General features: G+C 44.2%; 1 protein-coding gene across 1 annotated transcript in view; it reads left to right on the top strand.

Annotated features, from left to right (window-relative positions):
* The first annotated feature begins 1,202 nt into the window (after nt 1-1,202).
* NDRG1 (N-myc downstream regulated 1) overlaps nt 1,203-21,178 on the top strand; it is a 40,166-nt gene continuing 20,190 nt past the window's right edge. Inside the window, exons 1-3 of the mRNA XM_071421841.1 lie at nt 1,203-1,280; nt 14,615-14,693; nt 17,218-17,253. Coding sequence (XP_071277942.1) covers nt 14,631-14,693; nt 17,218-17,253 — 99 coding nt within the window. The 5' untranslated portion in view covers nt 1,203-1,280; nt 14,615-14,630. The remainder of the gene's footprint in view (nt 1,281-14,614; nt 14,694-17,217; nt 17,254-21,178) is intronic.

Genomic DNA, 21,178 nt, shown 5'->3' with positions numbered 1-21,178 from the left:
ATGGTGAAAAAGGAACCAGACTTCCAGGGTTCCATTTCCAAAGGCAGCAGTTTCTGACTCAGGTGCAGAAGCTGAGTTAGGAGGAGAGAAGCTAATATGCATTTAAACAGAAGCAAGCTTTTGTAGACTCCAGTTAATAACCTTATTATATAGCTGAGAAAACAGAGGCTGAGAGTTTACCAAGTTTCAGAGTTTGAGGAATTTCTGATTTTGTCTTCAGACCACTTCACAAGGGGCAGTGACAACATGTTGTGGATTTCATGTGTTTGGGTCACAGTAACATGCCATAAAAGTGAAGTTTGTTAAGTGAAATCATGTACTTGGGGGAAGAGTGTTTTACAGTAAAGTCAGAAAAAGCAGCTGGGGCCGTGACAGTTTAACCCGCCTCTTGGCGGATGGCTGCACACAGAGCTGTGTGTACACAGATACTCTTTGCTCAGCAGGCGAGGGCCTCTTTTTTGGAATAAACGATTAGCTGTACTTCTTGCCAAAGGGCTGTTCACCGGGAAACTCACCCAGCACTTTTCAGCACCGGCTGCACCCTCTGAACTTCACCAGAAATGTGCAAAGGCATTATTTCCCTCCTGCAACTACAGTTCCTTCCTAGTGGTCATTTTAATGTGTGAGCATAAGATTTTGCAACTCTGGTGAATAGACTTTATATCACATAGAAGTATATCCGCAGGACTTTGCCAAGACCGTCTGTCCCAGGACCCTGCTGTCGCCACCCTCGGCTCAGCCTTTCCCAAGGCTGCTACTGGGTCCTTGGGCAAGCCCTCGCACACGTTCCCTTCTCCTCGCCGAACTGCTGGAAGCCCCGGCTAACGGGGGAAGCGGGACGCGGCTCTCCAGCCCGCCGGGAGCGCGATGTCAGCGCTGAGCCTCCTCCGCCGGGGCCAGGGAGGGGCGGCCGGGCTTGCGGTGGGTGTCGGGGCTCCCTGCCGATACCGGGGCTCCCTGCCGATACCCGGGGCTCCCTGCCGATACCCGGGGCTCCCTGCCGATACCGGGGCTGCCTGCCGATACCGGGGCTCCGTGCCGATACCGGGGCTCCGTGCCGATACCCGGGGCTCCCTGCCGATACCGGGGCTGCTGTCGGGCCGGGCACGGGGGCGCAGCGGCCGCAGAGGCCGCGGCCGGCGGGGCGGGCGGGGCGGGCGGAGCCGGTGGCGGTGGCGGCGGCACCGCCCGGCGGGCGGGGCAGGGGCTATAAATGCATCCCGGGCCGCGGGCGGCCACCGGAGCGCGGGGCGGCAGCGGCGGCGCAGGGACAGCGGCAGGTAAGGGAGCCCGTCCGTCTTTCCATCCGTCTGTTCACGGTCCCCTCGGGCGCGCATCCTTGCATCACCCTCCCGCTTTTCCTTCGAACGGAGTCCCCTCTCCCCGCGGCTCCGGGCAGGGCTGTGCCGGGGCAGCGGTGGCTCTCAGCGGCTCGGTCCCCCCAGCCGGCCCCCGGCCCTTCCCGGAGCGGCTGCGGGATGCTGCTGCTGCTGCCGAGGTCCGGGCTCCCGGGCAGGGAGCAGCGGGATGGGATGGGATGGGCTGGGCTGGAAAACAGCTGTGAAGCCAAGGCACATACTTTCTCTAAGGAAGTTGACCACTGGTGACTGCTTGTGTTTCTCTGCTCTCGCAGCTCAGTGCTGGGTTTGGAGCGCCGGACAGCGCGGCCCGGGGTCCGCTCTGTGTCCCAGCGGGGCTGTTGTTGTCACCGTGTGTCTCAGCGGGGCTGTTGTTGTCACCGTGTCGGGCGATGGGCACAGTTCGCCACCCCTGCTCCGGGCACTGCCGGGCTCAGAGCCCTGCAGGGAGAGTGTGTGTGTGCGGTGGAGGCACAGCCACGCACTGGGCTTGGTGACACGAGGGATTTCACTTCTGCTAAGGAGGAGGTTTTGGTTGATGCTTTTCATCGTGGTTCAGTTTTCCTATGAAGCACTTGCAAGTTGGCACTGCTCACTGCATAACCCACTGTTTCACAAAGATCACAGTGCCCTGCTTAGCACCCCATCCCCAAACAGGACTTCAGATAGAAATATTTCTCATCTATTTTTTTGATGATTTTCTTTCTCTGCTTTAAGTAGGAACTGTGTTTTGAACCTAGAAAATGCACTTGTAATGACATAGAAGAGGTCAAAGACAACCTGAAGCTTTCTGTCCAGGTTCTTTGCATGGTGTTTTGATTGTTTTGCTTTCTTCTGGCTTTTAATCAACTTTTTTTGTGCGTGTCAAAGATACACAACTGCTGCAAAACTCACTGTTGAGGGCAAGCAATGGAAATAACCTATAAAGAGGAGCTATCAAGTGCTTCAGGCAAACATCTGAGAAGCCTGCCTTGTTCTTACAGCCTTGGCTGTTACAGGTATAATTTACATCAAAACTTCTGCCACTGGCATTAAGCAGTGCACTTTGAACTTGGCTCTGGGAACATATTTGGTGGTTGGTTTTTGTGTTTTGGTTTTTTTGTTTGTTTTTTTTTGGAGGGGGCGAGGGGGCTTTTTTTCATTTGGTTTTGGTATTTTCATTAGGGTTTTTTTTTTTTTTTGTGTGTGTGTGGATATTTATTTCCTGTTGTTTATTTTAATTTTGTGGTCTTTTAACCAGAGTCTAATGTAGTTTGGCATAGAATGACTGTGTTTTTATCACAGGTACTTGAGTAAACAGCAGGCAGCTAATGCTGTATGATGTTCTGTGCACAGCAAGAATTTAATGACTTTGGATGAAATGCTAAAGCTCAGAGTAGATGCAGCACAAACAGTGATTCTTAAAGGCCTGTACAGTTCCCAGAGTACTAATGAGTCCCAGGCCCTCAAAGAAGAGTAACTCATGAATGTGTTCAGGAGGACCTGGTGTGTGTTTTGATGAGGAAAACACAGATGCAGTGAAAGCAGGTTTTAATGTAGTAATCATGGACTCCTTAGGGTTTGGCTTTTACACCTAATATTTTTCAGTAAAAACTGAACAGATGCCACAATATAATGTTTTGGGGACCTGGAGGCCTCAGCTTCTGAGTCTGAGTTCCTTGTGCAGCAGAAAACTGAATGGGTTTGATTTCAACTTTAAAAGCTTTGAACAGGGATTTCTACAGGTACTGAACTGTGAGATCACAGGATGGTTTTTGTTGAAAGATTATCTATTCCAACTCCCCTACCATGGACAAGAACACCTTCAACTAGACCAGGTTGCTCAAAGCCCCATCCAGCCTGGCCATGAACACTTTCAGCTTGTCTGGGCAGCCTGGCCCAGTGCCTCAGCACCCTCACAGGGGAGAACTTCTCCCCAATATCTGGCTAAAATGGACCTTCTTTCTGCTGAAAGCCATTCCCCCTTGTCCTATCATTACACACTCTTGTAAAAAGATGAGCTCTTCCCCTGAGAATGGGCACTGCAAAGTGCCTGACCTTGAACCAGGCTGGGGAAGAAGGGTCTAGACAAGCTAGGGTTTGCATGTTTCCCTTGGAAAGAAGGGTTTGTGTGCTTATTTCCTGCATTCATTGGCCTCTTTACCCAGATGACAGCAGGATAGAGATGTCAAAGTGTCAGGTGTCCAGAGAATTAGGCAACAGCCAAAGAAGTGTCACCCTCTGCTGAGGAAGGGCTGCCACAGGCACTGCCTGTGTTTGGGAACCAGCACCTGGGCTACCAGCAAACAAGCTCTTAAGGTTTTCAGTTTGTGCCTTCTACAATGGCTTTTTTTAATTCTTGCCAAAATAAAAGGAACACTAAAACCGTGGCAGACCATCTGGGCAGATTGTGTGAATGCTCAGTAAAACCAGCAGGATTCCCCCATTGTCTTCCCTCCAGTGGGAGGAACTCTGCTCTTTGGATATGACTCTTTGGACTATGACAATTATGTGGGGAGATTACAGGGCATCTTTTGGAACACTTTGGCAAGGGAACCTGATCTTTAGAGGTAGTTATAAGGCAATTCAGTCATTTGCTCTTGTAGTTCAGGTGAGATTAGCAGTGAAGTGTTGGGAGAAAAATTCTTTGATTCAGATTTTTAAGCCTAAGTGATTAATTTCTTTGACTGAAGTGCAACATAAAACTTCTCATGATCAGCTTAAGAGATTTTGACAAATTTCTAGCTTCCCACAGAAAATACTGTTTTTTCACTTACCTCATTAGAGCACAAAACATAGAGCATATATGCAATGAGACATTTCCTGCTTTTATTGTCTCAAAATAGACAAAGAGTAAAAGAAAAGGTACAGAAGGGGTGAATCTGCCTTGAAGCTCTTCAGAACATGAGCAGGAACTGCGAGACTCTCAAAAATAATACAAATTCTAATTGTGGTGGATCAGCAATGTTTACATCATGTGCACAGCTGGAAGCTTAAGGCAGCAAAGCCTGTTTGCTGCCAGGGGGAGCAGAGCCTGGGGTAGCAATGGCCTGGATCAGCTCAGTCACAGCAATGCACAAAAAGAGTGACTGTCTTCAACTGCCCTGGTTTGATGACTTGGAAGGAAAACCTTCCCATATACAGGAAATGCAACTGCTTAGCATTAACAAGGATGAAATACTGCTTCTGGAGATGAAGTAAGACCTCCAGATGACTTTTTAGATCTAACTTTCAAGTTCAGTCACAGCACTTAGAAATACAGAAGTACAGAATATCCCAATTTCCCTGTCACTGTGTTGCTAAAAAGATGGCACTGCACTTACAGACTGCCCTTGGCTCCAGCTGTAGATACGAATTTGAATGTTACCTAAAGCAGGATCGTGCTGTCCCTGGAGCTGCCTCTGGAGAATTTCCCTGGACAGTTAGGTAGGAGCTGATCTCCAGTTCCAGTAGCTCATCATAAAGGGCTTGTGTTTGAGGGGACCTTAAAAACCCTCTAGTTCCACCCCCTCTGCCATGGGCAGGGATGCCACCCACTAGATCAGGTTGCTCAGGTCCAGGAGCAGCAGTTACCCCTCTGCCTTCTGTCAAAAGCTTTGTCCCAAAAGTTCCAAGTAAATTACTTGCTACTACTGGAGAGTTAGGGGAAATATTCTGCAACTGTTTCAAAGACTAAGAGTGAGGCAAACCCATTTTCAGGTTCAGTGGTGTGTGTTCCTGTGGATGACTAAAATCTGGGTTAGACATCTTGGAAATCAATGGCTGTGAATATAATGGCTATTGAACTTGGTGTTTCTATCAAATGGTGGCAGCTTTTTTTCCCCATCTGTGTCACTTCCAGAGCCCTGGGTGACTTCAGTGAGGGACAGCTAGTGGGAGGTAATTCCTGCTGGTAATTTCCTCTGGCTGTGGTTTTTAAGCAGCAGTAAGGAGCCATTTAGAGCTTTTCCTGGATATGTGTTCATGTATCATTGAAGTGTTTCTATGACATAATTAATCCCAGTACTGAGAGTCCATGGGAATCAGCACCATTATCTGGAATTTAATCCAGAACAGCAAGTGTGGGGTATAGAAAAAAGTAAAGCCTGAAATTGTCCAAGTGTCAGACTTGAACATGCAAGCTCCTACATTGGATGATGAGGGAGATGAGTTTAGTTTTACTTTTGTCTCAGGGCTGCTGCAGGTTCAGGCCTATTTTGTTTCCCAGCTGGCAAGAGAGTGTTGCCTTTGGATAATGCCCAGGAGTTTGTTGTCAGAGGAGGTGTTCTCCATGCAGAGGTGTTCCATGGTGTGCTTGCTGGTGCACAGCTGGACTGCCTGTGCTGAGGAAATTTTCCACAGCTGTATCTCTTTGTACTAGGCAGGATGTGTGTCAGTTTTGCTGCTCTTATTTTGTGTGGCTGATCACATTTCCTATGTTTCTCCTGGGTTTGGGGCTGCTTCCTTTCAGTTAGTTGTCAAAATTTTAATATATCTTTTTCATCTGTCAAGGTTTTTCTCTTGGTAGCTGGAAGTTAGTCAATATGGATCTTCCTTTTCAAGACCTGTTTTTAGAACTGGTTATTCACCACTTTTCAAAGCCATCAACTGGCTGCTTCCTGCTTGACCTAAGTATAGCTTTGAAAGTGTAGCTTTTTCAGCTTATTTTCTACCATGGATGTGTAGGGCCAGTCTGCTAGACCTGTACAGATGATGCAGAAATTAGTGGAAACACCAAACATTAGGACTTAGTGCAGCATGAAAACCCAACTCACTACAAAACAAATCTTTCCATTCCTTGGGTGTTTTGTGTGTTTTTTCTGTCCTTGCCATTTCGCCACTCTTACAACCCAATGACTTTTCTTATAACCTGACTTTAAGAAATTCTGAATTTAGGAAGCACAAACTAATTAATAAGGATCTTAAATAAACTCTAATGCCCTCATGAAGACTCTGTAGGTGGAGGCAATGTGACAAAAAATCTGGTAGTGTGTTTACTGGTAGGCATAATCTGTAATGGAAAAGTAATCAGCAAAGTAGGTTGCAACTTTCAAAGGAACTTTTATTTGTGAACACGGTAAGGAGACATCCAGATGGGAAATGCAGTGTTCAAGGAAGGAAGGATTGCTCTTGCTGTGGGTTTTTGGGTTGTTTCCTTCAGGAAGATCGTGTGCACCTTGTCAAATGATGTCATTTTCCTGCTGCCATAGTTCTGGAGTGCTCTAAACATGCTTTGCATGTACTGTAACATATCCCTGCTAAATTTTTAAATGTATTTTTATCCTTTGACAAAGTTGTGGCTTTTTGGGCTATGGGATTAATAATGCAGTAGAAGCACTGCAGAATTTTACAATGACCTTTTATATTTTCTTTCCTAGATGATTCAGTTTAAGAGCATCACATTTTTTCCCATCTGAAACACTATGAATTTTATGAAATTTTACATAAAATCTCAATGCTATATAAAAGCTTGGACATGTATAACTCCAACCCTTCTTGTAAACACAGCCTGGAAAGTGATAAGAAAGTTCTCTGCCTGTGATGGGCACTAACCTGGAGTGTAGATGGGTAAGGCTTTTATTTTAAAAGTCAGCAGAGGATGGTGAATTGCTTTTTGCCACTTTGAAGGATTTTGGGAGGGCTTGTTTTGAGAAGCAAGGAGTATTCTGGTACTTAATGTTGCTGATTTAGACCCTTCCTCACCTGTGCCACCTGTTGTGGTACAGGCTGTGTGCTCAGCCCTTGGGAAGATCATATTGTATATTTGGGTGCTGATGTTTGCAGGCAGTGGAAGACTTTTTCCCAGATGTAGTCCCACGTAATTCAGCATGTGAAAATGCTTACATTTGGGTAATTTTATAAAGGGACTTGCTTGGGAAGAATGAAAGATATGTCTTAACACAATGGCCATTTGTGCCAAGTTCTAGTTCAGCTTGAGCTCTAGAAGGCTAAAGTTCATCCTACAAAAGGGAACTGGCTGTGGATAGGAACAGAATAATATCCATAAATTATACTTTTCTGCTCAACAAACAAGCAAAAACCCTCATGCACTCATCATGGAAAACTTTGGCCCAGACATTTTGGCAGGGGTTAGAAAGAACTTGTAATAGCAGTGACCAAGCAATTTTAATAGGTGGTAGAACAAGTCATCTATGTACTCAAAAGCTGCAACCTGTATAGTACAACCTCATGAATAAATGTAAATTAAGAAATGTCATCAACCTTAGCTGCGATGCTTTGTAACTTAAGTCCTCATCATTGCAACATCAATGTGAAAATGCAAAATATATAAAAAGAATCCACTATAATCTTGTGAGGGTGCAACCTAGAAAGCCAGACAGCATTCCTCATCTCTGAGTATACTGTGAGCCTCTCCCTTCTGGAATAATCTCAGTATGTTTTTGCCTCTAACTTTGACAGCACCACCCACTTGTTGAAGCGGCTGCAGCTGGGCAGCAGCTCTGGGCTGTTAAAGCATGGCAGATTGAGAATAGGAGGGGGCAGGGAGCATGTCCTGACACTGGTGAGCTGCAGGAACAATGGCTTTTTTCTTGTCTGTTTAGACTGTAATCTTTGTGGCGGGAGCTGTGTCTTCCATGTTATGAAATACCTAATCCATCTCTGCCCCCTCATAACATCTCTGTTATTTCCTCTGCCCCCAGAGCCCAACACCCCAGTGCAGAGCAGGTGTCAGGTCCTGTGTCAGTGCATCAGTCTTTGTTTCAGACCCTGCTGTGGGTCAGTGGAAGGAGCAGTGGGATGGATGCAGAGGAGGGTGCTGGGGGTGGAAGGGACAGGTTGGCTGGCAGGGTGGGTGTGAGGAAACAAAGCCTGGGAAAGCAGCTGACTGCTGTTCATCCTTCCCACCCTCCAGTGCTGCCACCCGTGGTCTGGAGCCCTTTAAAGCCAAAGCACAACACTGGCACCGGTGTGAATGGGCAAATCTGTCTTTTTTAGAGATCTAATTCCAACCCTTCCTTCCACTAGACCAGGTTGCTCAAAGCCCCATCCAGCCTGGCCTTGAACTTACTCTGCATTATCAGACAGAACCACTTGTCACAGAGCTGTGACCCAGGGCAGTTTCAGGTGAACATGAATTTTTTGAGAACTGCATTAGGGTTTGTCATTTGTCCCTCATGAAGCTGTGATGTTATTATAGTGTAGGTAACATTAGGGATTGCTACAATAGGAAAAAGTCCTAAGGCATTGAAATCTTTCCATTTCCCTGCCAGCTAGGAAGAGAGAGCTGCTCATTATATTGGGAGGGGTACACAGCAGGGGTACAAAGTGGTGATGGGAACAGCAAGGGTGTCCTTTGGCCAGCTCACCAACCCTTCCCACAGCCAACTTCTGCTCCTGTGGAACACAGGAGGACCTCGAGCTTTCTAAGGAACATTCTTCATCTCATCCCACAGAGAGAGGTTGTGCAAGCTACATTGCAACAGCTTCTTGCTCAACATCTGTGGGGTAGGCAGAAGGGCTGTTCCAGCTCCCTGTGTTTTGGGGCTGCTGTCCATGTGCAGCTGCCAGCAGGGTTCATGGATGGTGACCAGCCCCTGGTGTGAGGAGCTGGCAGTTTCAGGGCTGTGCCTGATCCCAGAGTGGCCACAGCTGAGCTCTGCCCCTCGGGCCCTGGGGACAGTGGCATGAGAGGAGGTGAGCCAGGGGAAATGTGCTGGAGCTGAGCCTGGAGATCTCCTCCCTCGCTGCAGGAGGGTGGCCCAGCTGCTGGCAGGTGGGGCTGGGGGGATGCTGTGGCCTCCCAGCTGTGCCTTTGTGCTGGGTCAGACACTGGCTCTGTCCCTGCAGCTTCACCCAGCTGTTCCCTGGCACAGGGCTCAAGTTCTTGGCTGAAAGGCTTTGATTTCCTAATCAGATTGATTAGCACATAGCATAAGTGTAAAGTTAAAAATGGTTAAAACTTAAGGCTCTTCTTGGTTTTTTGGCTTGTAAAAAATCACTGTTATGCTACATTATCCTCCTAACATCCCACATTCGGGGTTTTTTTCCCTTGGATGCCAGCTCTCATTTTCAACTAGATCCTTCATGGAAATATGCTGGTGGAGTATCTCACAAACAGGGTTAAGAGAAAATAAAAGTAAAATGGTTAGAAAAAAGGAATGAAATTGAGCATCAGCAGTGTACTGTGCTTGAAGAGGGCTGGGTGATAGCAGCTCCCAGGACACCTGTGAACTGGAGACCACCAGGCAGCACAACTATTTCAGTTCCCAGACAATATTTGGTTTAATACTTTGATTCCTGACCTTTTTCTCATTTGAAACTTCAGGCTATTTAAGGGTTCTGCTTTGAAACTTTGTCTCAGGTTATTAACTTTTAGTTGCAAATTGAGATAATGTGTAACCGGAGGCTAAGGAAGCCTGGAGAGTCCCAGGTAGTTGAGTGTCTTCAACTTTTGACACTTCCTGCTCAAAATGTTTGTTCAGATCCTACTTAAATGTCAAAAGTAATTTGCCTTTTTTAAAGGGGAGGAAATGCTGTAAAACCTCTTTCATAATTTATTGTGTGGAACGATGGCAGAGAAAAGCAGTAACTGAGCACAAAGGACCTCGTGATACCAGGCCTGTAACAAAGAGGAGTTTAAACAGGGCAGAGTGGGGGCAGATGCTTATGCATGAACTCTTTGGATGCTTGCAAATGAATCATTTGGTTCACAAACAGGAAGATTAAATTTGTCAACTTTGATATAAAATACCTGAGATGTAAACTGTACTTAGAGATGCGTTATGGCTCCAAACCACATATGGGTGCTGTGAACTGTCTTGTCTTGCTGTCCACTTCTCTCTGTTTAGTCTCTACTTAGTGGAGGCGAGGATTTTTGGGTTTTTTTCAAGATTGCCTCCAGTTTGCAGTAGCCATGTTTATGTTAGGCCGGTCAGACAAGTTTACAGCATTTACTGTTAATGACTGGAAGAGGTCTAATTGACTGGGGAAGGCTCAAAGGCTGTTTGAGCATCGCAGTAACTTTCCCTCGTTGTCAGATGCCTGAGATTAGGGTTTTTTTTTTTAATGTGGATATTTGCCAATCAACTTTTTCAGAGCTTTGGAGACATTTCAGCTCTCTCCATTCTTGTCTCATTCTTGCATAATTGTTCTGGGAGCTGCTACAGGTTCACAAAACCTCCACCACCCCTGTCCTTCCTACCATCTTTGGTGACAGTGCAGAGGACACCCACAGTTTTCAAGGGATAAAGTGCAGAGTGATGTGACAGCCTTGGAAATACCTTTCACCTGTGGTTGTGCAGCACAAGTTTCACATGGTCCCTCTCTCTGCAAAGAGAACAACACCAGTTCTTGGGAGCTGGGACCCTCAGTGCCCATAGCTGTTTCCCTCTTTGCCATTAGATGCTCATGAGAATTTAATCCCACATGCAAAGTGATTGCTGTCCCTCCTGCTTGCCCAGCCTGCAGAGATAAAAATGCCATCAAGATGCTCTGGTTACCCTTCTACACACCAGTACTCAAAGGGAGAATAATCTCTGCTGCCAGTGTTTAAACAAGCAATTTTGAGGAAATTGCCTTCCTTATGAAACTCAGGCAGGAGCCTTTTGTTGCTCTTTGTTTTCTATGATAGCACATAAATAAAAAATGGTTGGGTGTGAGGGCAGAGGAATGCTGAAGAGCTGGTAGCAGTGTCCCCAAGCCTTCGTGGATGTGAGGCCATTGTGTTTGATCATGCACCCCATAGCACAAGCTTGGACAGCCCTGCATGTGCCTTCAGAAGCAGGAAGTTTGAAATGGGAGATCTTGGAACTTGTTTTGCTTCTGTGCTTGAAAGGAATTCAGTCACACACATGCATATTACCTGATGTTTGGTATTTATGACTGCAGCATTGCTGGGGTCTGAGGATGGGTGCCTTCTTAGCCTCTTTGCTGGGATCTGTGTTCTGCAGAGCCAGGCTGCACATTTATCCTGTACCTTCTGCTACCAAAACAAGGCTGCAGCAGTGATTGTCCCTCCGGCAATGAGGGAGAGGGGATATTTTCTGATCTTTTAATATTGAAATAATCCGAAATTCCTGAGCTACTGGCCAGTTGCTGCAGGGGTTTTGGAGCAGTGGGATTGGGCTGGACAGGGTGTAGAAAAGCCTCTGAATGAAATTAGCCAACACAGTATTGCACAGATGACTTCACCCTACCCCACACCTTCCTTGATTCCTAGAATCTGGTGCCTTTCCTACTACTTGGCAAAGATAGATATGCCATCACTTTTAAAGCATTTTGCCACCTTCTTGCTTTCTCTCAGAAGTATAATTATTTTAAGACAGGTACCTGGGTACATGGTGGCACTTGGTGGAAGTGCCTTGTCTTGGAGAGGAGAACTTGGGACCTCTCCGCAGGCTGAATTGGCCAAGCAGAGTGAAGAAAAGTTATTTTTCTCCAAGTTGGCAACTTTACACTATTGCTTCCAGATATAAATGAACTTTGTCTTTGGAAGGCATCTGTGAGGGAAGTGCTTTGAAATGTGCATAAAGGGATGCTTGTATGGTTATCTATTTAGGAGAGTTATGCAGCTACATTAGCTTTGAGCTGCCCTGTCACATAACAGAGGGCAGCACAAAGCACCTATTTAGAAAGTATAAAATTTGTGCTGAACAAGGGTGGTACAAAGCCACTTCCCCATCTTTCTCCTTAGAAAAGAAGATGTTTTTTACAGTGCTGTCAGATAGCAGGGCTTTGTTTGGCAGCTCTTGTGAACAAACAGCGCGTTGTTATCCCGCCTTGACGCAAGGTTGCCGCTCGCTAGGAGCATTTCAGGTATTCCTGATGCACAGAAGGAAAACCCAGAGCTTGGAAATGCCTGATCTGAAAACACTGTGCCTCCAAGATATAATATATTTCCACAAGTGAGAGCTTGGTGAAGGTAGGGCTTTTGTTCAGCAAGCTTGGTGGCAGTCGTGCAATCTGCTGGTCAGCACTTCCTAATGCCTGCGCTCTCGGAAACACAGAGCAGCAACTTTGAACTATTGTGAAAACAGGATTGTTTTTAAGGCTATAAAAAGCATCCATCTTGTTCTTTTTTGGCACAGTTTTTTTGCTCATTTGTAGTCAATGCTCTGAGTCCCTGAAAATCCAAAACTACCCCATGTAAACAGCTCTATTCCACAAACAGTGGCCATGGCTTTGTTCCCTGACCACTTCTTACTGGAAAACTCAGGGACCTGCCTTCTTACTCTCCTCACCTTTGGGAAAGCCATAGAAAAATCTCTTGCACTTCCAATCCCTATTGCAGAGTTAGGTGCAATATTAAGGTAATTGTCTTAATAGAACTTGCTGAATTTCAAGAAAAAAATCTCTAGGTGCAATTGCTTATAAATTTTCAACCTCCAGATATTGCAACAGCATTTATTTTTCCTCTCTGCTGTGTCCAATGGCCCACTATGTAGAATGGCAGACTACATAGAAGGCTGTCATCACAAAAACATGTAATGTTTGCTAAAATGTCCCTTGCATTTTTTCAAAATTTTGCAATTTTTTTTCCCCTGCTTATTCTTTATGATTAAAATTTGTAATGGACAAAACACAATGGAAAACCTGGAGAAAGGGGTGAATCAGAGTCACTTGATTCCCCTGATTGTTAAAGTACCTCTGATGTCATCTTGTAAATTTGAACTACAAAGCACTGGCAGTGGGATTAGTTTTGGTTCTGTCTTCATGCCTCAACTGGTGGTGTAAAATATTAATGAAAAATTTCTCTAAACTTAAAATCCACAGTCTAATTTTTTCCTAAAATCTCCCCCATTGCATAGCTAGCATGAAGAGTTCCTAAAGTGCAAAGGTATTCGAATGTGAATGGACACCCCTGTTTTTCCAGCATTAACTCTTTTAGTCTGAGTGTGCTCCTTTATTGCTTTCTGCAGCACCCAGCTGTCCTGCAAACTGTCACCAGAGCATCTTTGCCCAGGGACAAGTGCATCGAGGTAACCCATGGGGCAGAGTGAAAAATAATGCTGCTGCCACTGCCTGGATGCTCCTGCAGGCTTCACAGCCCTTCCTGAGCCATCAGGTCGTTTATGTAGACAGCATGATGGGCTTAAATCAGATTTAAGTCAGGAGATGGAGAATCATGCTTTAAAGAATCAATGTAAATTGTATTCTGTACTTCTATGCTTACTTTCAGAAAATAATTAAAATGTGTTCAGTTACACTTAATCAATAATTCCTAAATATGTTTCAGGCTTTTGGCTTGCTTTGAGTTCACTTTCTCAAAGCTTTACTTGAGACCATTCTAAAATTTTCTTAAAAAGGAAATATTGAATTTGTTTTACAATTGTGTAGATGGAGAAAATTGGAAACTTATTAAAGATGCCCAAACCCCATATGATATGTGTTTCTCCAGCAGACTAAAAGATATGTAATAAAACAACTTTGACTTCTGTATTTGCTGCTGCAGCAGTTCTAGGATCTCTCTTGAGAACTGTTCCCAGTCATTCCTTAGAGCTTCACAGGGAGCAGCCCTCTGACTCTGGTCCCTTCTCTTTGCCAAAGGAATGAGAAGATGAATCCCAGTCTGGAGAGATGCAGAAGGTGCTCTGCACCTGAGCCATCACCTGGGACTCTGTTTGCCTTGGCAATCACCTCTGCTGGGCTTTGCTGTCTCTGGGTTCCCAGTTAACCTTCCTGCAGCTGAGGGCTGCCCATCACAATGCCAGTCCTGTCCAAGAGCAGGGTACAGCAGACTTGTCCCTTCCTTTGACAGTTTTGAAAAAAAGCAGTATTTCATGAACCTTGGCATCCACTCAATGGGGTCTCTGATTTTTATCTGTCCTAAAGAATGGAGCACATCAATCTGACAATAAAATGATGCTAAATGTGTGTCCAGTTTGACTTTTCTCACTGTAAAAATCTGGGGAATAGTGAGGGAGCCTTGCATACACTGAAAAAAAAAAAAGGTTTTCAGAAACAACTGTTCAAGCACATTTCGAGAGGTAGTCATGCAGATTTGGCTATGTCTTCTTTCACCCTTGCAATGATAGTTTCCATGGTTCTCTCTGCTGTCCCTACCCTGTTTTCTTCAACATTCCCTGCTTTGAAGCTGCCAAACTTCTGTTTGATCTTGCAGCCTTAGTATTTCTTTAATCTCATATTGTGCAGGAGTGTGTATATAAATAAACCAGGGAGGCATTTTACAAGAGATTTATAATCTTCTAGCAGAGGTCTTTTAAACTATAACCTGAAAGAGTGGGGCATTGTGGGGGCTGGGTGGAGCAGGATCTTTACTTGTTCCTGTATTTAATCTTTGATGCAAGCTGAGAACAAATCTCTTTTCCTCTTTGCAGATATCAGCTACTGACCATGTCAACAGAGTTCCAGGATGCTCACCTTGCAGAGGTGAAACCTCTGGTGGAGAAGGAGGAGGTAATGAATCTAAAGCTTTTTAGAGCTTCTGTGTTTTCTGTCAGAACTGCTTTTGGAACTGAACATGTTCTTAGATTGCTTTGAACATATTGTATGGAAGAAGAAAAGAAAAACTGGAGATGGAATAAGAATAGTTCATTGGGTTGATTCTTTCAAATAATGCAGAACTGACCATAATTATTTGTTCTTGTTTGGTTTTATTATTTTAATATGATGGTGACATTTTTTTATTCTCTTAATAATGACAGCTCTGGGTGTTTTTTGCTGTGTCAAATGATGCCAATTAGGCAGTCTCACATACATGCCTCTACAGCTACACATTTCTCAGTGTAAAGACAGACTTTGCTCTGTCAACTGCCTCTCAGGGAGAGCCTTTACCTTTCCTTTGGGCACAGCTGAGTCCAGAGGTAGGGCTGAGCCCCTTCTTGTCCTGAGTAGCTTTTTTTCTTTTCTTTAACCTTGTTGTACTACTTTCCACTCTGTATTGGAATTTTTTTTTAAACCCTATCAACAACATCTGGATTCAGTGGCTGACTCTTCAGTGGTAGCCATACTCTGTGCGTTGGTAGGTTCATGGCAAAAAATTCACTGTAATATGTGAAGAAACATCTCAATGTTTTCTTGAAACAAAACTAAGATTTTCTCTTGATCCCAATGACATTTTTTCTTGACAATCATGTATATAAATGTGCTGGGTTTTTTCTGGTCTTATACACTAGAATTCATTTCTCTATCTACTGCTTTCTTTTTTATTCCCTCCCTCTTTTATGTAAACACTTCAGAAAATAATTTCCACTTGTGACTGCAGTGAAATGGCTAGAGAAACTTTAAACACAGCTCTTTGCCAAGGACATTGCATGAAAGCAGAGCTTGTTTGGATACCACTGAATGCAGTGCTCAAACTTTTCAGAAACTAAGACCCCTTTTTAATGCCCATATTGTTCAGAACTACCAAAGCAAAGAAGATTCTAAGATTCAGAAATCCTGTTGATACTGGAATATCTTTGCTTCAAAGTTCAGAAATACTTTAAAATGCTGATTAACTCCTTGGGTTTTGGTATGCCATAGGCCACATGTTGGAATCTTAACAAGGAGCCCTATATGCTTTTGTTCATGATGTTACCTTAAATTTTGTCTGCATGGGGGAAACTAGGACAGAGTTTGATTTCCTCTTTGGCCATTTTAACATCGATGAAGGATGTTGAAGTGTTTTGAGAAAGTGGAAAAGGTTGCCCTGAAGGATGCTCAGCACGTATTGAGATGAACAGGGGATCTGGTTTTGAGTGGGTTATTGGGTGAGGCTCTCTGGAGTTGTGTCCTGGCTTGCTGTGCTTGGGCTTCTGCTGCAGCCAAGTCTTTGTTCCTGAGCAGTGATCACCCTTATTTCATATGCTGCTGGTACAGGTGCCAAATACACTTATTCCTTTCAGCCCTGGGTCCCACAGGAGCAGCAGTGGCTGAAATGTTTTGTTTAAAAGATCATGAGACCAACAATACAGTGAGAGTGAAACAGAGCATATTGTCTAAAGCTAAGGCTGTGCAAAATTATTTCTGCTCAGTCAGACCTTAAGTAGTTGTTCACATGTTCAAGACTTTGCCTAGAAGTCAAACTGTGAGAATTACAGATTATACTGCAGTGCTTGAGGGTCCCTAAGAAAGCAGCTGTGGTGCTTCTTACATCTCTCTTTACTTTACCTGTGCTTCTGAGGCTGAGTGACCTCCTTGACAGGATTCTATGCATTCCTTTTTATCTCAATATTATTTTTCAAGCTTTGGCCTTTTGCACTTTGCAGCACAAAGTGTTTGCTTGGCTGCTCTTCCCTCTGTTTTCTTGCCCTCCAGTGGAAATAAGAGTTTGACCTCTTTCTTCTCCCTTCAAAAAAAGGAGGTAACTAGAAGACATTTCCTCCTTTGAAGCTGTAAGCCTTGTGGGCTACTGGAGGGGGGGAGGTTGTCTCCTAACTCCTTTCCTGGTGGAGACCCTTGGCAGGTGCAGGAGATTGTCAGTGGCAGCTGTGGCAGGTGACAGGTTGGAATCGACCTCTCTGTGTCCAGCCAGCTTCCCAAACGCTGCAAAGATTAATTTTGGCCAGAATAAGACCCTTCCCACCTTCCACATCACATAACCAAGTCCCAGTAATGACTGCTTAACTGAGTTCCAAGTGTTCAGTGCATTCTTGAACTGAGACTTCCCACCCTAGGCAGGACTGAGGCTGTTGGCTGTCCCATGGCCACCATAAGTGATGCAGAGAAGTTCAGTTTTACTGCTCCTTGTGAGTGTATTGCTCAGAGATTTAACAATAACTGAGGATGCAGCAGCTTTTGGCCTTCATTTTGCTGGTCAGTAATCTAGTATTTTACTGCTCTCATTTCTCCATGAAGATTAGTGGGTTTAAAAGCTCTTGGGTGAATTTTGATGCTCATCAGAAGAGCTTTCATTGAATGGACAGAGAGAGCTCATATCCAAGCATAGATTTCCACAGCTCCAACTTACTTCCATTTATGTTCTCAAATCTCTTCACAGGCTATCACTCGCCTCCTTCCAGACTTCGATGTTCAGGCAAGTAAAACTATTATTCTTTCTTTCTTTTTTTTTTTTTTTTCCTTCCATTTCTTTTCTTTTGGCACGAGGGGAGATTGAATTGACATTTGAGAAAGCAGCAAGATGTGACCAGAAGGGGCTGCCTGCTTGCCAGGAACGCTGTTACTGTGGGAGAGGGGTCTGAATGGGGCTGTGCTGTAGCCATGTGAAGGGGACCACAGGGGGCCTTTTCAGGCTAGAGCTGAGAAAGTTTCAGTCAAAGGGGGTGGCTGGTTTGCAAGCAGTTCTGTTCTTGCTGGGAGAATGAGAATCTTCAGCAGTGGTGGTGAAAACAACATATTCCCCTCCCACATGGACACACACTTCCCCCAGTTAATTTGCTTTCATTAGCAGTGTGCGTGCATTTCCTCAGAGGAAATGTTCCTCTGGATGCATCCCATTATGCTGTTGAAATTTTCCAAAATATTCCTGAAGCCTGTGGGGTGGTGGAAGGTGCTAAGCAATCAGTATTGTCAGTAAAAGGAGTGATGGTTTGTCTATATTTTTATTTAGAGACCGAGCATACAGGTTCATAGCACAGCACTGGGTCACATGGAAGCCCTTCACTTTCCCTGAGTGTCACACTTTTGACAGGTGACCTGGTCACTCTCCTGGCTCACCTTATTTTATTGCCATTTGGGCTTTTGACTGAGAAGTTTGTCCTTGCTGATTCTTAGCTGAGACCAAGGAATTGCATGGCTGCAGGAATTGCATGGAGCCAGGCTGGGATGAGCTGGGATGGAGATCAGGGAGGGTGAACCTGCCCTGAGGAATGGTGTGAGTGCTGTTTTCCCACTGCTGGGGATGAGGATTGTGTACTGGGAACAGAGGCTCACTGGGTGTCTCATTTTTATCAAGATTGTGCAGAACCAGGGAAAGCTGTTAAATTGTTCTAGTCTCTGTTCAGGTCCTTGAAGGAAATAACCCTTTTCTACTTTATTTCATGTTGTGCTTCATTAGCACCTGTCAATATATTTTTATTCCATGTTGTGCCAGTTGACTAAAAAATACAACCCAAATTTGAGACTTTTCCTTGGAAACCAAGTGAGAAAGCAATCTTGAACTTTTTTTCATCTTTCAATGGTTCTTACTTCTACAGCAAGCTGTAGTTTACACTAATCCTGCATCTTACCCCTATTTTTTCCTAATGAAATCTACTGCCTGAGGTCTTGATAAATGTAAGTTAAGATTGTCACCACACAGCTTCTGGCAGGGCTGTGCACAGCATGGGAGAAGCTTTCTATTTGGTTCCAGATTGATCACTTGGTCTAAATAAATTGAATCCCAGATTAAGTCTGCTAACAAGAGTACTACAGTCTTTTGATTAAGAATCCAGAAGTGACCCATATTTCATTTCTATTCTTGGAATAAATTGCTTGGTTTGTAAACCATGTGTATATATAGATTGTTTTAACTTGCAAGATCAAATTCTCTAAGCCTTTTTGCTTTTTTTTCCCTCCATGTTTTGGATTAACTATCACTAATCCAGAGCAGTGGTTCTTGTCATTTAGCTATGTTCTGCCAGCTCTTACTTTTTTTAATGATCTATCTTTGTTAAGAGTTTAATCTTTAGTTGTTCTAGTTCAGGAAAAATGTGGAATAAGTCTCAATGCATTTTGTTAAGAATTGTGACTGCAAAGGAGACTTAGTTTTGGTCCTTAAAGCCACAAGTACCCACTCTGTGCTTCTTTAAGTTCTTTTGTGGTTGATTTGTGGAAAAAGTGGTTTGGAACTGCTATGAGAGATTTGATTGCTTAGTTCATTAGAGAAATTCCTGTGTGGCCCTAGAGGACCCAGATCATTCAGGAAGCTGAAACTCTTAGGGAGCAACCTCTCCTATGAACTACTTGGGAAGAGGATGAAGCTGGCCAGGGAAGGAAGTTATTGGTGCTTGGCAGGATGAAGCTTCTTAATTAATGCCTGTGTATGGATGTGGGTGTCCACCATATCCACTGTAAGTTCCTCCATCCTTGTGGGCACAAGTTAGGCTGTGTTCAGTTAATGACTTTGTTTCTGCCACTAGTGAAAAGAAGTATGTGTGACGTGTTCTCCTTCCAAGAGTAAAATTTTACATAGTTAGTCAGATCTGGAAAAAAATAGATTCTTACTTCACATGCAGTTCTAGACAGACTGGAGTTAAACACAGCTTTCCATTTTTAGAGTAAGCCACTGTATAGTGGTATATTGCCCTTCTGAAAGCACATGTTGCAAGACATGTGCGTGGTTATTCTCTGGAGGAAAATCTTTGTGAAGTTACTAGGGCATGGCCAAGACAAGAGATGAAAGAACTGACAGCTCTGAGCTGCCTCCAGTCAGCAATTTGTCTGTTATGATGTCTGTGGCACCCACCTGAAAATTGCAGTAAAAGTCTCCTGGATCTCAAGCAGGGGAATGTTCCTGGCCAAACCTGTTTTAGGATAATTGATGATAAATGGTGCAGGGCACTGTGCCCTGGGTGCCTTTGTTGTCTTCAAGCCAAGCACATTTTAATTGCATTTCCAGTTGGATGTATGTGTGTAGTCCCTAGCTCAGTAGCTTTGGAGGCAATGGAGCCCTGGCTCTGCCTCACTGTGCATATTCATCCTCCCAGCTCTGTTTCAGTCCATCAGGACTCTGCTTTCTCAGTCACTCAGCAGAGCTTGGAGCAGTGTGGCAGCTGCAGAGATGAGTTTGTCCCCTGCACTCGTGGCCATCTGTATCCATAGGCAGGAAGGATCTGTTTCTGCTTTGCTTCCTCCTCCTCCTGCCTGTTGATGGCGAAGGGAAGAGCTGCAGGGGAGATGGATCAGCTGGAGCAGCTGGCAGGAGGGGTGGGATTCCCGGCTTTGGGGTGTTGCAGTGTGGTGTGTGCATTTCCTCATCCTTTGGGACCCTGAAGGAAAGGGATGGGGGTGGCTGTGGTTTGCATCACCAGTGAGAGCAGAGCAGGGTGACCCCTGCTAATCGGACTAGGAAGGATCCCTGGGCAGCGCTGTCGCAATGACCTGCGTCAGTTCCTGCTGCAAAGTTTTTGTTCTTGGCTTCCACCTTAGCAGGGTCACTTACATTTACATCTGAAGTCATCATCCTTATTAATGTACCAGACTCCCAGCCTGATTTTGGGAAACCTTTTTCTTAATATTGCTAATTCAGAATAGAAATGTTAACTAATTAAAAAATAAAAATGGAAATGTGGGGTTTTAGGAAAAAACAAGCGTGAGATGAATTGAAATTCTATTTTAGAGTAAAAAATCTATTGAGAAAATGCTAAAGAGCTTCAAGGTAAAGGGGGTTTGAAATTCAACATTGAAATAGCACATTAAAATCTCAAATAATTTTAATCTCCAAGAAATTGAAAAAGTGAAAAAATAGCTTATGCAGGTATTACTATAATAGTTCTTAAGTAATAAGCATTTAAATATACTATCTCCTAGAAATTTAAAAGCTATTTAAATCTTCTTTAAAAGCCCCAAAGCTTTTCCCTAAATTCTAAGGCAAGAGAAGGGAGGTGTATTTAACAGTCATAACATCATGAATTAAAATAAAAGCATGAGATTTTAATTGAGGATTAAGTATATTTGAAAGCTTTAAAATAATCTTGATGGAATGCAGTATTTTACTTAAAATATAAAACATGATGTATTTAGCAAAACGTGCAGTGTGCACTTTTCCTTTTTAGATATCTGAGATATTTTGGTCGTGTATTCCGTACTTGAGAAAACAACTTGTTCATAAACATGTTTCTCAATCCATGTCTTACTTACCCAGGGTAGAGGGGAAGGAATAAGTGAACCCTCCTGTGTGATAACAAATTGTCTTCTCCTTCAAACCTCATGAAAAAATTAAAAGGTCACTTGAAGCAAAAATAAAATCTATTTTAGGATCTACCAGCTCCTCCAAACTGAGACATCCTCCCTTAAATTGC

This window comes from Agelaius tricolor, unplaced genomic scaffold (assembly GCF_023055355.1).
Source record: "Agelaius tricolor isolate 1412-34295 unplaced genomic scaffold, bAgeTri1.0.p SCAF_2, whole genome shotgun sequence".
In the NCBI taxonomy this organism is placed as follows: domain Eukaryota; kingdom Metazoa; phylum Chordata; class Aves; order Passeriformes; family Icteridae; genus Agelaius; species Agelaius tricolor.
This window is presented reverse-complemented; position numbering and strand designations above follow the sequence as displayed.